The sequence below is a fragment of the Ursus maritimus genome, unplaced genomic scaffold, assembly GCF_017311325.1.
Source record: "Ursus maritimus isolate PB19 unplaced genomic scaffold, ASM1731132v1 scaffold_13, whole genome shotgun sequence".
NCBI lineage: Eukaryota > Metazoa > Chordata > Mammalia > Carnivora > Ursidae > Ursus > Ursus maritimus.
Window position 1 is genome coordinate 1431289 of NW_024423675.1, and position 15274 is coordinate 1446562.

The window sequence follows — 15274 nt, forward strand, 5'->3', positions numbered from 1 at the left end:
CCTGCATCATGATGATCCTCGTAACTGATGTCTGTGCCTTTGATGTCAGACCCCTCAGGTCTGTCACTCAGCCCCTGTGGCACCAGTGGCCAAGTTAGAAAAGTCCTCCCTTCAGACAAGTACAGCCCTGTGCCAGGCCGCAAGGGTTTTCCCACCTCACTGCCAGTACAGCTTCCCCTTCCACCTCACAGTGCTGCCTGATTCACCCTTCTTAACCCTGATGGAATCATTTCTCTACTTCATATCCCTTCAGTGGTTCTCCCCACAGGATAAAATCCAACCTATTTAACATCAAGTATAATTGTATAGGCCTAGCCCCTTGCTTATTTGTCCAGGCTCATTCCCTACCACTTCTCATGTCCTTGATGCTTAGCTCTGTCTGTGGTTCCCAGGTGCTTGGTGCTTCCTTCCTTGCTTCCTCTACTCCCCATTCCTTCTAACTTTCTTCTCCCTATAGTCACCTCCTCCATCACCTGCCCTAATGCTTTGACTCAAATATGTCACCTCCTTAGCTTGTGTTGGATGGTCCTACTCTGTATTATCACAGCACTATACACAATGTGTTTTAATTGTAAGTGTTCTTGTTCAGTTTTTTTTCTTTCACTTTTTTAGAAAGACTACCTTTCATTTGTAAGGTGGTTAGTAAATGTTGAATGAATAAATGAGATTCTTTAATGAGGGAATCCAAAGTACTAATGACTGGCAGTTTAAGGAAAAGACATTTTTTTTTAAATTTCTTCCATCTAATAATCATTTTACATGTAATCTTTGGAATTCATGACAGTTTTCATTCCCAAACTTTGAAGGATACATCTGATTACTACTGATAATAATTCATAAAGTTTTGTGTTTTCTTCATAGCAACTACAAGAGGAATTAAATAAAAACCTGTTTGATAGTCTAATTGAATTTCTGCAAAAGTCTTATTCTGGATTCCAGAAGAATTCAAAAGACTGGGGCTGTCAAATAAAACTCAGAGAAATTCCAACTGCTGCTCTTATTCTAGGTATGTATGGGTGTATGTTTGGTTTTTTTAATTAGTGGTTTTGTGGTTGAGGATAGTGGAGAGTAACCTGTTTTGATAATAGAATTAAACTAATTATAGTTTCTTTACATACTTTCAAAACCAATAAAAGTTCTTTATGCTAATCATACATCTGTAAATTAAAAGAAATTGATCCAGGATTAGCTAGTACCTCCTCAACTTTTTGTCAGAAAAATGAAGGGGAAATATATTTGTGTTATTCTTTTTAGTTATTTTATGAGAATATATGAGATCTGTATTTGATAATAAAGGAAACACTGGTGGGTAAATAGATTTACTTTTTTTTTTTAATTGTCTCTTCAGTGGAATTATCTATGACCTTAATTTTATTTCCATGTGCTTAGTTTATCAATCTTAGATTGTTTTATAATATGTATTAATATTATATAATGGAAAAAAATTTTTTAGAATACTAGCAAATTTCCTTATTTCTTTTGGAAAGAAAGTTGGATTTGTTTGGATTTCAAATGTACTCTTCATTGCAGTTACAATTTATTATTTATTCAAGGTTTGTTAAACTAGTGGACACTGAGATAAGAACTTAATTTTGTTGTTTAATACTGCCTTTACTACTGTTCATTACCTAAATCTCATTCCTGATGTTCAGGGCAATACTTACCAAAATTCAGTGTACCTACAAATAACCTCCAAGGGATTTTAGTAAATGCAGGTTTTTGTCAGTAGTTCTGAGGTGGGGCCTGAAATTCTGCATTTATAACAGGCCTCCTGCTGATGCCCACACTGCTAATCCCAGGAGCACTCTGAGTAACAACGCACAAGGAATGATTTTTATAATAATTTTATATAATTTTTATAATTTGAACAGCTTTTCAGCACAGCCTGCACTTAATTTCAAAACCCTTTCCATCTATGGATGAGAAACTGAGGCGCAGTGATGACTGGATTATACTGTTTGGTACTTTGTTTCTCTATGCCAGGTTATAATAATTGGAGGTGGGAGTGGGGAAAACGTAATCAAGAGCAATGGCTTGATAGATTGTTGAGAGCACTGTTTAAATCCCTTCTCTGTCTGCTTACTGCCAAAAGGAGAAAAGAAGCTAGTGGAGATGTTATATTTCAAAGTCAGTAGTTTTTGGAGAACATTTTCCAGTTAAAGATATTGTTGATTTTTTGTTTCCAGTAGACCAGTTCATTGTTTTAAGCAACTGAATGTTAAATTGCTTATAAAGTCAGTCAGTGAAAGACAAGATAAACCAGTGTTTTGTTAACCTGCCAAAGTTGTTCAGAGATGGCGGTATCACGATCATAGACCATAATGCATGCTAGGACTATCATTTCGATGCTATAAAAAAAAAAATCTGCGATCAAAGAATGCTTACAGCCTGGTTGCACATTTTCTATTTTCAAAAAGGTATGTGTCCATTTAAAAATAAACTGTCAACATTTTTATTTGTTGGCTCTTCTAGAAAAAAATTTTTTGCTTCTTGGTGGCCTGGATTCTGAACCTTTTGTTTTTCTTCTAGCCAGTTGAAGTTTTATAGTAGCAGTTATAAACCAGTTTCAAGATGCTTGCTCTTGGCACCTACCTAAGTGCCAAAGCACTTTCTAGAAATCACAGATTGTGACGTCAAGGAGAGTTATCAGTCAGTAGAACTTTTTCCCAATGTTATGGGGGAAATTACACTTAACTCTGATAACTACATGCACAGCACTAAACTGATTTGTGGACATGAGAACGCGAGGGGCTTAGTAAATACCTAAAGGACCTAAAGTTTTATTCGTTTTTAGTCTCTTCCCTCAGAAATCAGCTTACTGTGTACTTTACCTATTGTGTTTACTACAACAGTCATTAATTAGTGATTGGATTCTCCTCACTTGTTATGTCAGGGTCACAGTAAGCCTGGAATCCATAGCTCTTATTTTTGAATCATTGTTTTAAAGAGTTCTTCATGAATTTGACAAAGTAACGAAATTACTCTTAAGATGTTTTCAAGAGGTAACTACATATCCTCAGTAACTTTTTTTAAAGAGAAATTGTGTAAAATACCTTTTCTGACAAGTATTGTGTGTGCCTCCAAGTATCTGTTGTCAATGGAGGTCTCTTCATTTATGCAGTATATTTTTTTGGTTTGTGTTATTGTGTTTAAAAATATTTTTATTTACTAATCCACTTGACATGTTAGCCTTTTTGTTAAATTGTTAATACTACAAATGATGGTGTAATACTGATATGTTATTCCATAGGTGTGAACGTAACAGATCATGATTTAACATTCAGAAGTCTAACAGAAGCCCTTCAGAATAATGTCACTCCGTATGTAGTCTCATTGCAAGCTAAAGATTGTCCAGGTACAGAATAAATGCCATAATAACCTTGGTGAGATGTTATAAATCTCTTCTGACCTTCTCTCTCTCTCTCTCTCTTGCTTTCTTTATCCCTTTTTATTTGTGGGAAGAACATGGCACTGCATTTTTGGCAGGGTGAGGCTTATTGCCTATGGCAGTAATCTTGACTGTTGCAGGACTCTGCTACCTTTTGCTTCATTTATTCCAGTCCCACCCCTGCCAGATCAGCTTCACAGTCAGTAATAGTCTCGGCATTTTATCAGATGTGTTCCTTAACCCATTAAAAGTTGAATACGTTGGAAAGTTTGGGACGGGGAGCTGAGAATTAAGGATTGGGGATTTGGCAGCTCTTGTTTAGTCCAACAGAGAATAGAATATATAGGTTCATATTTACAGCCTCAAGTCATCTTATTGTTGTACCCTGAAAGACCAGCATGGTAAAAAAGTAGTCCATCACCAGAGCCAATCTTAGGTATATGAAGCCATTGAATCATAAAGGATGTGGACGCTAAGAGAGTAAAATGGGCTTAGATTTGAACTGACATAAGGGCTTTATGTGCTTATATTACTTTCATATTCATAAGCTGACTAGAACTGATTGATTTTTAAAAATGACTCTAAGGAAGGTTTGTAATCAGTAAAGTAACTTATGTAAGTGACACTTTCCATCTTTTTTTCAGAGGCCTTAAAAACCTTTTACCGTCTAGTGTAATTTAAATATAGATTGTTTCTCATATAGTTCATAATTTTCATATTTACACATTTGCTTAGGTAACACTTTTATTATGGACAATATACATAAACTCAAACTTTGGCTTATTGTTGGTCTGAATTAGTGAAATTTAAATATTAAAGAGATACTAATGAATATTAACGTTAATATGTTATATGTTAATAATATGTTAAAGATGTTAATTGGGTAGAAAAACACATTCTACCCAAATATATACTGATCAAGAACTTTCAGATGTTTCATATTTGCTTTAAAGGGAGATAAACTTTCACATTTTTTACCTGTTTTGCAGATATAAAACATTTTTTGCAAAAGCTGGCCTCACAGTTGACTGGCTGCTGTGTAGATGAGGAATCCAAAGAGGGAAGTACCCAGGTTGCCCAGAAAAAGACACATTGTTCAATGGATTCTCTTTCCAGTTGGTATATGAATATCACACAGGTAAGTGTAAACTGACAAGTTTTCTCTCAGGAAATTGGCTTATGATTGAAGAGGCTTAGAATTATATTAAACATAGTACGGTTTTGTTCTAACAAGAATATGTTTATGCGCTCTAGCTATTAACAGTAGCTACCTATTTTTCATAAGGCTATTAGAATTTAAAGGTATTCTTTTATCAGTATGCAGTCTAATTCCTGTTAAGTGTTTCAGTTCTTGCAAGGCCATTTTATTTGTGGAAGAATGTCATCTAGTGACAAAAGCAACGTCAGGAATTGGTTCTGCTCTGGATGCTACCTCTGACAGTGGATGCGACTTTAATGTATTATCTCTTAGGTCCCTCAGTATTTGCTTTGGTGCAGTAGACCCGTGCTGCCAGTGCCCATTGTCAACTTAATCCAATGAGAAATAGTAATTTTTTTAAAAAAACCTAATTTGTTCCACATTTAGAATTCTAGAGGAATAAATGGTCTGTAAGTAAAGTATATTCAACAAACAGGTAGCTAAAAAGAAGTTCTGCTCTTCCATGACAGTCTCTGGTGAAAATGAATAACCTAAATGATTCATGGAGAACTGCACCATAAAACCACAGCTTTACTTGATGATGCTGTGTAGCCAGATAGTATGGGAAAAAATACTGTGGCAACGTTTTCTGATAAAGGTGTTTGCTGAAGTCAGTAATAAGTGAAGTTTCATTTTGCTATATATAGGGATGAAATTGGGTCTAATGCTTATCATAATAATTTGATCCACAGTTTTAAATATTCGAGAAATCAAATGTACATTCAGTTTATGTCAGGTATCTTTAAAAGATTGAGATTGGACCAGATGATATTAAAGATGCTTTTCAACTTGAAGTTTAGCAGTAGTAGAGCAGCGAGTAGTAGTGTTCATTGTGCTTTTTATTTAAAAATACTAGTTCTCACCTTAAAGCAAAATAGAGCGTTCTTTTAGCAGCAAATACGATCTGTAGAAAATATTCTCCCCATGCTTTTTTCTCTTTTCAGATAGCAGAAAATATAAATATTTCATAGGAGTTATAGATTTTACTGAACCTTTTTCTTCTTGGTTATTATTCCCATGTCAGACACAAAAAGATTCTGCTCATAACCGTTGGAATGAGTTTCTCTTTATTATGTGGGAGAAATAAAAGAAACTGCTTTACTGTAAAATGTAAAGGGAGATATGTCAACATGTGGCATTGTAGCATCGTTTGGGTGGTAAGGCTTACTTTTAACTCCTTCTCTTCACAATGGCTTAAAAGAAGACAGACCCAAAAATGCCAAGGAAAAAGAGGACTTCTTCTAGCCAATGGCAGTCTCCTCCTGTTGTGCTTATCTTAAAGGATATGGAAAGCTTCACCACAAAAGTACTCCAAGACTTCATAATTATGAGCAGGTAGATCATATATCACCGGGGTTTTACATAAAATTCTTTTTATTACGGAAACATATAACTTTTAACTTGAAGAGCACCCTTTTCCAGAGAAAATGAATGTCAATTTAATCTTCATTTTAATGCCAACTGTGTAGAAACCAGAATGATTTCAAATTCTTTATAATTGAATGTTTAAAGATCTCCTATAAGATTTTCATTTGCTTTTTGACCCAAGAATGAGATCAAAAGACTAAAGGTAGCCAATTTTTAATTAGTATGATACGGCAGTATAAAATGTAGTTTTTCTCACCAAGGTCATCCCATTAATGGATAAACTACTCCAGATTGAGATACGTTTGTCAGGTCTTATTTTCTGATACCTATCCACCCTTCGGAGCTCTGAGTTATATATAGCTCTTCTGAGCAAGTATGTTTTCTAAATAACATCTTATATAATACTTACAGTGAGAAACTACTTTCTTGGTCTCATTGGATTTTCAAGGTAGTGCTGTGAGATTCAGAATTGAGGTAACTAACCCCATTTAAAATCCAGTGACATGTATTTCCCATGGTGTATTTTTTAGGACATAATTTATTTTGGCTTTTTCTATATGTAAACTTGCTCAATAGTTATAGCTACATTTGCGTAAAGCAATATTGTGTTATAATTTACTAATATACTTGTAATTCCTATTTTAATGGTGTCTTTTTTTTCTCTCATTGAAACTAAGATTTCTAGATCCTAAGACTTTTCTTAATGCTAAAACCAAACTGCTTTACATGCTTTAAAAATACAGAATAAGAAAGTGACAGAAGATCTGTACTTTTTTGGAGCTTAAATTTGTGGCTACCTTTGCCATCTAAAGTGAGGAAGAACTACAACAGTAACAGAATCCAGGCACTGTACTTCTGTGAAGGTAGAACTGCATATTGCTAGAACACTAAAAAGCAATAGCCAATAGGAGGGAGCAGGCACACTCATCAGCCATGATCCAAAGAGCTCAGAGAGCCGCGTAGCTATCAAAGACCGTGCTGTTCTACTCTGTGGAAATCGTTTGTGTTCATACTGGTCATGCTCCGAATAAGTCAAGTCCAGTAAGTTTCAGTTAAGAATTCAAGGAAAGGATGTAACATCTTTAAGTGGTGTCCTTTAAAATTAGGTCCTACGTATGTGTAAGGAAAGTTTTCTAATGCTTAGCTATTATGTATGGCTGGGTGACCTAGTGTGTGTTAGAAATGCGTATAAATAGAAAGAGTTACCTTGAAAGTTTGTGAGTTTCATGTCCCTGAACTCTTAAAGCATAGGCTGGATATCTGTTAGGAAGACTGTAGGTATGGCTCAGACTTTGAGAGGTTAAATTGAATGATACCTAACTCTTCTAACACTTGAGATTGTATAACCTTAGAGGGAGGCATCTGATCTCTCTGGACCTCTGTATTCTTATATTTAAAATGAAAGGATCTGTTAGTAGATCGATTTCAGAGCTAGAGTGTGTCGGAAATAACTATATTACTTTAACAGAGGAAACTGCGTGACCTAGAAAATTTGAGTATTTGGAATGATACTCCTCAGCAGTGCCTTATAAAGGTTGTCTTAATTTGAAATTTGATGTATTGAAATATATTTCTTAATGAAATTCCACTTTGTATTTTCCTTTGAAAACTAGTCAACATCTACATGAATTTCCACTAATACTCATTTTTGGAATTGCCACATCTCCTGTTATCATCCATCGGTTGCTTCCTCATGCAGTATCATCTCTGTTGTGCATAGAACTATTCCAGTCTCTGTCTTGCAAGGACCACCTGACTACGGTACTTGATAAGGTAAAAAGAAAAAACTGTACCAGTGAACTAGGATGAGAAGTCTGCCTAGAATAGATTATGAATAAAAACGTTAGTGATAAATTTCTGCGTCTCTCAGAGTATGATATTGAATATATTTCTTCACATTTTTTTGTATTTAATGATTTTTAATAGGGTACAATATTGCCTCCTCAGATAAAATACAAGCTTTTTAAAAAAAAAAGATTTATTTATTTGAGAGAGAGAGAGAGAGAGAGGGAGCACAAAGGGAGTGGGAATGGGAGAAGCACACTCCCCGCTGAGCAGAGAGCCCAATGCGGGGCTCAATCCCAGGACCCTGAGATCATGACCTGAGCTGAAGGCAGACGCTCAACCAACTGAGCCACCCAGGCACCCCAAAATACAAGCTTTATAAAAAGAATGTATCTTTCTATATTTACCTACCTATCAGTCATTACTCAATGGAAATTTTTAGGTTTTTAATAATTTTTAATAGAATTTAATGACTTCCTAATAACAGTAACAATGTTTTGACTCTTAATTTTGTATAAAATAATTTGTAATTTTTAGTGGACTCTTTCCTGTCATTGCTGCTCTTGACAGAAAATAAATACTAACGTTTCCTTAGACCTTAGCTCTGTTTTTCTTCCTAAATTAGTATTAGTTCTGTGTTTCTACCTAAATTAGTAATGAACTTCCACAAATTGTTTGCTAAACTCAACTGTTTTAAGGTGTGCCTTATGCCACTTGTGAAGGTAAACTAATGACAACCCTCCATTTTTTTAAAAAAGATTTTTTATTTGAGAGTGCAAGAGAACCCATAAGCAGGGGGGAGGGGCAGAGGGAGAAGCAGACTCCCTGCTGAGCAGGGAGCCCGATATAGGACTCGATCCCAGAACCCTGGAATCATGACCAGAGCCGACGGTCGACGCTTAACCGACTGAGCCACCCAGGTGCCCGACAGCCTTCCATTTATTTACTAACTGCTTCATCTTTTTCCCATGAAGGTGGTATCCATTGGTTTACTGATACTTTGGGGAAAATTTTTCCAGCTACAGTATTTAAAATTGCTTGGTTGGGGCGCCTGGGTGGTGTAATTGGTTAAAGCATCCAACTCTTGGTTTCGGCTCTGGCTCATGGGATCGAGCCCTGTGCCAGGCTCTGCACTCCATGTGGCATCTACTTAGGATTCTCTTCCCCTCTCTCCCTGCCCCTCCTCCCCGCTCTCTCACTTGCCCTCTCTTTCTCTCAAATAAGTAAATCTTAAAAAAAAAAAAAAAATGGAATTGGTTGTGGCCAAATGCAGTTGGCCTTCTGTAACTATGTTTCTGTTTTAAAAGCCTAGAATGACTTTTCATTTTCAGATATAAATTCTTCACTATAGGCCATTGAAAATTAGCTGAATAATACAAATTCAGCTATTTTGTATTTTTTAATAGACATCTGTTGTTTTGGGGTTTTTCATTCAACAGTACATAATGTGTTACTCTTTGGTAATGTATATCAGTAGGGATGAAAAAGAAATCTGATAATAAGAATTGCCAAAACCTATAGCTTCTTCAGTGACTTCTGGTAGGAGAAAAGGGATTGTATAGTTAATAGATTGTATTTTTTAAAATTAGCAATTGGGTGGAAGGTGATGGATGAATATCTTTGATTCTGGAGATGTATGAATAGCTTCTTTTTTGGTTGTGACTGTTGTATAAGTTAATTTAAAGTTTTGATTGATATTTGACCTAAAAAAAAGAAAAAAAGCGTAGCTACTATTACAGCTTTCGTAGTTATATGTCATAGTATCATTCTTTGCCTCATTACGTATACTTGATATTGATGAAGAGTAAAGGCTAATAAGGAATGTATCCTACCCTTCCTTTTATCTCTTTCAGCTACTTCTTACAACTCAGTTTCCCTTTAAACTAAGTGAAAAAGTGTTACAGATTCTGACCAACATCTTTTTGTACCATGATTTCTCAATTCAAAACTTTATAAAAGGACTTCAGGTAAGAAGACACTAATGGGTGTGAAAGTTCTTGAGCTGATTCTAAATAATTTGCATTAATTTGCATATTCAAACCATTTAATGTGATAAGGCATTTTAAATGGCAAACTCCAAAATAAGTAAATTCATGTAATATTATTCTAGGTCCTATCATTCCTTTGTTACCTTGCAGCAAAATGTAGAGAATTACATTAATTAGGATTTCAAAATGGAGAAAGATACCCTCCTTCCCCCTGCATTCCAGTGATTCTTAATATTTGGGGGTAGGGTGTAAGGACTTTTTTTGTGAGAGTCTATTGAAAGTTTATATACTTTCTACCTAAGAAATGCTATTTATAAGGGATTAGCAAACTTTCTGTAAAGGATCAGATATTAAATGTTTTTGGCTCTGCATGCTACAACTCTGTTGCATATTCTTTTTCTTCTTTTTAAATAACCAGTTAAAGATATGAAAAACATTTGTAGTTCCTGGGCCGTACAAAAATAGGTGTGGGCCATCGTTTGCTGTCCCTTGCACATATATGTGTGTTTATTCATTTATATTCTTCTGTATTGGGAATACATTTTTATTAAGGTTTCATGAACTGCCAGAAGAAAATTCATGAACTCAGCTTCATAACATCGGTTCTAATCTAAAAAAGGACCCTATTATCCAGTTATTTAAAAGTTAATATTAATTCCTTCTCTTGGCAACTACCTAAAATACTTTAGCGAGGTATACTCATTGTGAATACATGCCAGTTGTCAAGTTTCCTAAAACTGATATATTAGTAATCTTCAGTACAAAAGTACAATATGATAATACCTCACATTTGTGTAGTGCCTTAGAGTTTATAAATTATTTCTCATATGTATTTTTCTTCCATATAAAACTGCAGTGCTCTCTTATGGCTAATATGTATCTTTTTTTTCAACTTGACTTTTTTTTTTTTTAAAGGTTTATTTATGAGAGAGAGTGTGTGCACGTGCATGAGGGCAGGGGGAAGGGCAGAGGGAGAGGGGGACAGGTAGACTCCCCGTTGAGTGGGGATCCCAGCAACATGGGGCTTGATCCCAGGATCCGGAGATAATGACCTGAGCTGAAATCAAGAGTCAGATGCTCAGCTGACTGAGCCACCCAGGTGCCCCTCAACTTGACTTTTTAAAATAAGTATTTTTAAAGCAACGAAATATTTACCTTAGCAATACATGAAATTAAATGATATCAAGATATACTACATTTCTGATTTGCCTCTCTCATACATTTTATTTCATTCATTTATTTACTCAGAAGTATTTATTAAGAACCTACTGTAAGCCAGGAACTATGCTGAGCCCTGGAGATACAGAGGACAAGGAAATCTTGGCCTTCCAATTGCTCATTTGTTTAGTGAAGGAGGCAGAAGAGGAAACTCATAATTACAGTTCTCAGTAGTAAGTGCTGTGAAAGAAACATGCCTGGAGATTCCATTGGAGAACAGAAGTATAGCCTAAGGAATAGGGAATCACCAAGTTAAAATGGGAAGGTATTCTAGGTAAAGGCAACAGTAGAGGGAGATAGACAAGATATAACAAGGGCTAACCTAAGGTAGTGATAGTGGAATTAGAGAGGAGGAAACAGATTTGAGGATGAGCTAGAATCGACAGAACCTGGTGACTAAGTGGATGATAGGATGTGGCAGATAGGAGCATAGGTGACACACACAGGTTCTAGCTTGGCAAATGGATTGGAGGTTGGTACCATTAAGTATACATGTTAATATAAAGCAAAGAGCCGGTTAGAAAAGGATGAGTTTCTTTTTGTATATGGTTAATTTCGGGTATGTTGGGTAGAAAGATTTGGCACTCAGAAGATCTGGAAAAAATAGATTAGGATTTATCATTAAAAGGTGGTGGGTGAAGTCACGTGATGAGGATGAGGCATCATCTAGAGGAGTGAAAAAGGAATAAGATTAGAACTTGATGGCAAGCTGAAGGGAGAGCAATAGGAAAGACTAAAGAAAAACCAATAGAAAGTAGCATAACACTGAAGTCAGGAGAAGAGTTTTAGGAAATAGAAACTGTCATCTCAACATTGAGAAAGCGAGTGAAGAAGAGGACATTAACCAAATTATGTAATCTCTCTGGGTCTCAGTTTTCTCATCTGTGAAATAGGGGATCAGATGAGGCGATTTTATAGGTTCCTCGTAATTTACTAAGCACCTCCTTTGTGTACTAGGCATGTTACTAAATATTTACATTGCTTCATTAGTAGGAACTATTATCCTCAGTTGAGCAGGTGAAGAAACAGAGGCTTAGGTTAAGTAGCTGGGCCAAGGTCACGTAGCTAATAAGTGGTAGAGCCATTAAGACCCCATTTGGCCGGTTTCTTAATCATCAGTAGAAAATATGTGTAAGTCCTGATTTCTGTAGGAGGTACAGTAAGGTATATAATCATTCTGTGTATGTTTAAGTGTTTCCTTCATTAGATGAATTTGTTAACTGGCTTGTTAGTTGACCCAGATTTTGAGAACACATTTGGACAAAGTGGTGAAGTGATACTGGATTCTTACTTAGAAAGCTAGCTCTACTATAACTCGTGTGACTTCCTCCCATTCTTCCTCCCCACCAAGCCCCTTACCTTGTTTGGTTTTTACTTTTCTCATGTTTAAAAAGTGATGTTAACACTGGAATAAATATTACCACAATATAATTGGAAAATATAAGTAAGAACTGAGATTTTGTTAATATGTGCAAAAATAATTTAGCACTTGGCATGAACAATGCTATTTGGTATTTGTTTCTGAGTTAGGCTGCCTCTTTGTCTTATAGGTTTATTCTTCCTCCAGAATGAACTATTTTGGAGGATTTCCTCTAGCGTTGGGTTTCTGATCCTCAGCTCTATAGGCTTAGAAATTCATTATCAGTTTACCCAGGAAGGATCAAGCTCAGTACCTTAATACTGATATATAAGCCAGCATGTTAATTTATTAATCTGTAATGGGAAATTCCATTTTCCAGTCCAAGAATGTGTTTGTCTACTACCTAGGGAACTGTGTCTCTGGTATCAAGGTATCTAGAAACTAAACCAAATTGGTAATGAGAAGGTTGCTTAGAGTCAGAGTTTTTAACATTTGTGTAGTCTTGTGAGATATGTCTTACGAGTTACGGTCAACTCTGGAAGATCATTCCCCTTGTGCTGTAGAGACCACAGCATTCTAGTTACTGTGACACTGAAATTTACTAGATACTATACCGTGTTTTTCTCATGAAATAAAACTCAGTTTAAAAAGATGTATTTTCTTTAGTCATCCCTCATTTTTCATTATTCTTTTTTATCAGTAGGCAAAGCTTCTACCATTGTAACATTTTTACTTATTCAGATCAGATTTTTTCACTGATTTTGGATGGGTGTTTTCTTGTATTTGGGCATCTGTTAGACACTGAGGTCACACCCCAGTCCCATCCCCACAGTATTTACTGTTATTGTGAGTTGCTTCTGTAGAAAGCTCATCTATCCATTTATATTAGTTTTTTCTGGTTTATACTTCAGAGATTACAATTTTCTGACCTTGTCCACAAAAATCAGTCTTAAAATATTAAAGATATAGAACCATTTATGCAGTTTGCAGTGTTATTGTGATGTTATTAAATATATTAGTGCCATACTTTTACCGTTTAAAAAAAAAAACCCTGAAAATTGAGTAGGCAAAGGGCAAAAGATTTACTACCAAAATATAACAAATATATTAATCTTCATATTTTTTTATCTTCACATTTCTTTCAGCTTTCTCTATTAGAACATTTCTACTCCCAGCCCCTCAGTGTTCTGTGCTGTAATCTCCCAGAAGCCAAGAGGAGAATAAATTTTTTATCAGATAATCAATGTGAAAATATCCGACGTCTTCCATCATTTAGGAGGTAAAAAGAGAAGTGCATATTTAACACATAATACAGGTTGGGGTAAAAAAAAAAAAGGATCTCAGATCTAGCTATTTTTGAAGTGGGGAAAAGGAAAAATAACCTTTTTATTTAGAGCACAATAAAGTCCTGTTTCAATTGTGAGATTTCTTTGTTGGACTTGAACTAATTTAGCATAAAGAAAAATATTTTTACAAAGGGACATAATTTGCAGGTTCTCCAGAGTTACTTTTATAAATAACATTTCCAGATTCTGGAATTTACGGCTTTTGTTTATGATTAGATCCCTAGATTATGAAGTATAGCTGATTTAAGGAGTTAAAAATTACCATTAAACCACGAGTGTTATCTCTTGAGTTTATTTTTGAGAAGAAATGAAAGAATGTGACCAACGATCTAAGTAGTTCTTTCCCCCATATGATATTCAGATCTTCAGAATGTTTAATTTTCTCTCTTTTTGTATGGGATGGTGAAAATTTTAGGTACGTGGAAAAGCAGGCTTCAGAAAAGCAAGTTGCACTATTGACTGATGAGAGATTTTTGAAGGTAGGAATGTGGATGTATTTGTTTCAGTTTTATTCTTTTTTTCTTCATGAGAAACGATATGCATATAATGTTTATTCAGTGAATTTATAAAACATCTGTCCATCCTAATATGTTTTTCACAGTGAATTAGTGGGTCTTGATAATCATACAGGAATGTGACTTGAAGGTGACACAAAACTTTAGTTTTAAGATGACATTTTTTATTGAGAAAAAAGTATTAACTACAGGTTTATCCTGTAGTGTAATTGAAACTGTTTTTAGATCTCAACTTTGTTTCCACATAACAGTTTTGGAATCTGCCGGCAGTCTCATTTTAATGTTCTTTTAAAAGCTATCATAAATAAAGGCACATAGAAGCCATGTAGCTTAGGGACCCACTGCTAAGTGGGTATTGATTTGATTTGAAAAAATATATATTGATTATACAATGCCAGGAGAGAAGTAATGAGCTTAGAAAATTAAGAGTTAGCAATCCAACATAGGGAATATCAAAAGAAGGAGGGTTTTTTTTTCTTTTTTGAATAAATGATACTTGGACATGGTACATAATTCAAAAGGCAAAGATAATATACAGTGTAAATACTCCCTCACACATTTATCCTCCAACCACCCACTTCCCATTCCTAGATATAGTCAGTGTTACTAGTTTCTTACGCATCATTCTAGAAATACTCTTAACATACACAAGTAATTTTACACACTGCCGGAGTTCCCTTCCGTATCGTAACAAGATAAGTACACCATGTATGCTGTTCTGCACCTGTTTTGTTTTGCACTTCATCTTGGAAATCATTCCGTATCAGTACTGAGAGTGGTATAGTACTCTATGGAATGAATGTACCTTCATTCTACTTAGTAAGTCCCTTAGTGATGGACACTGGAAATGCATGGTGTCACATTGTTTTCATATTTTTCATGCCTTTTTTGAGGAAAAAGTTGTAGAAAATTATAATAAAATTAAGATGAGATTGAAGTAGCCCTAGTGCTGTGTATAGGTTTTGCTCATACATACTATTTTCAAATTTTGAACGGAAGAATATTAGTTTCTAGAGGGCATGTGTGCTGTATAGCTCTGAATACTAATTTACCTCCTTTTTATAAATTCTTGAAAAATAAAGAATGACTTTTTTATAATTGAGGTATA

At 35.1% G+C, this 15274-nt stretch overlaps 1 protein-coding gene across 5 annotated transcripts in view; it reads left to right on the top strand.

Annotated features, from left to right (window-relative positions):
• Positions 1–15274, top strand: part of ORC3 (origin recognition complex subunit 3) — a 68480-nt gene that overhangs the window by 9069 nt on the left and 44137 nt on the right. For 4 of the 5 annotated variants that reach the window (XR_567637.2, XR_567639.2, XM_008687456.2 and 1 more), the window contains exons 4-11: positions 862–1006; positions 3251–3355; positions 4378–4526; positions 5788–5921; positions 7568–7727; positions 9593–9706; positions 13451–13584; positions 14067–14130. Coding sequence is in view for 3 of the 5 variants with exons in the window: in XM_008687456.2 (XP_008685678.1) it covers positions 862–1006; positions 3251–3355; positions 4378–4526; positions 5788–5921; positions 7568–7727; positions 9593–9706; positions 13451–13584; positions 14067–14130 (1005 nt within the window). In the remaining 2 variants the exon portion in view is untranslated. The remainder of the gene's footprint in view (positions 1–861; positions 1007–3250; positions 3356–4377; positions 4527–5787; positions 5922–7567; positions 7728–9592; positions 9707–13450; positions 13585–14066; positions 14131–15274) is intronic. The other variant, XM_040627528.1, reaches the window with a different exon arrangement.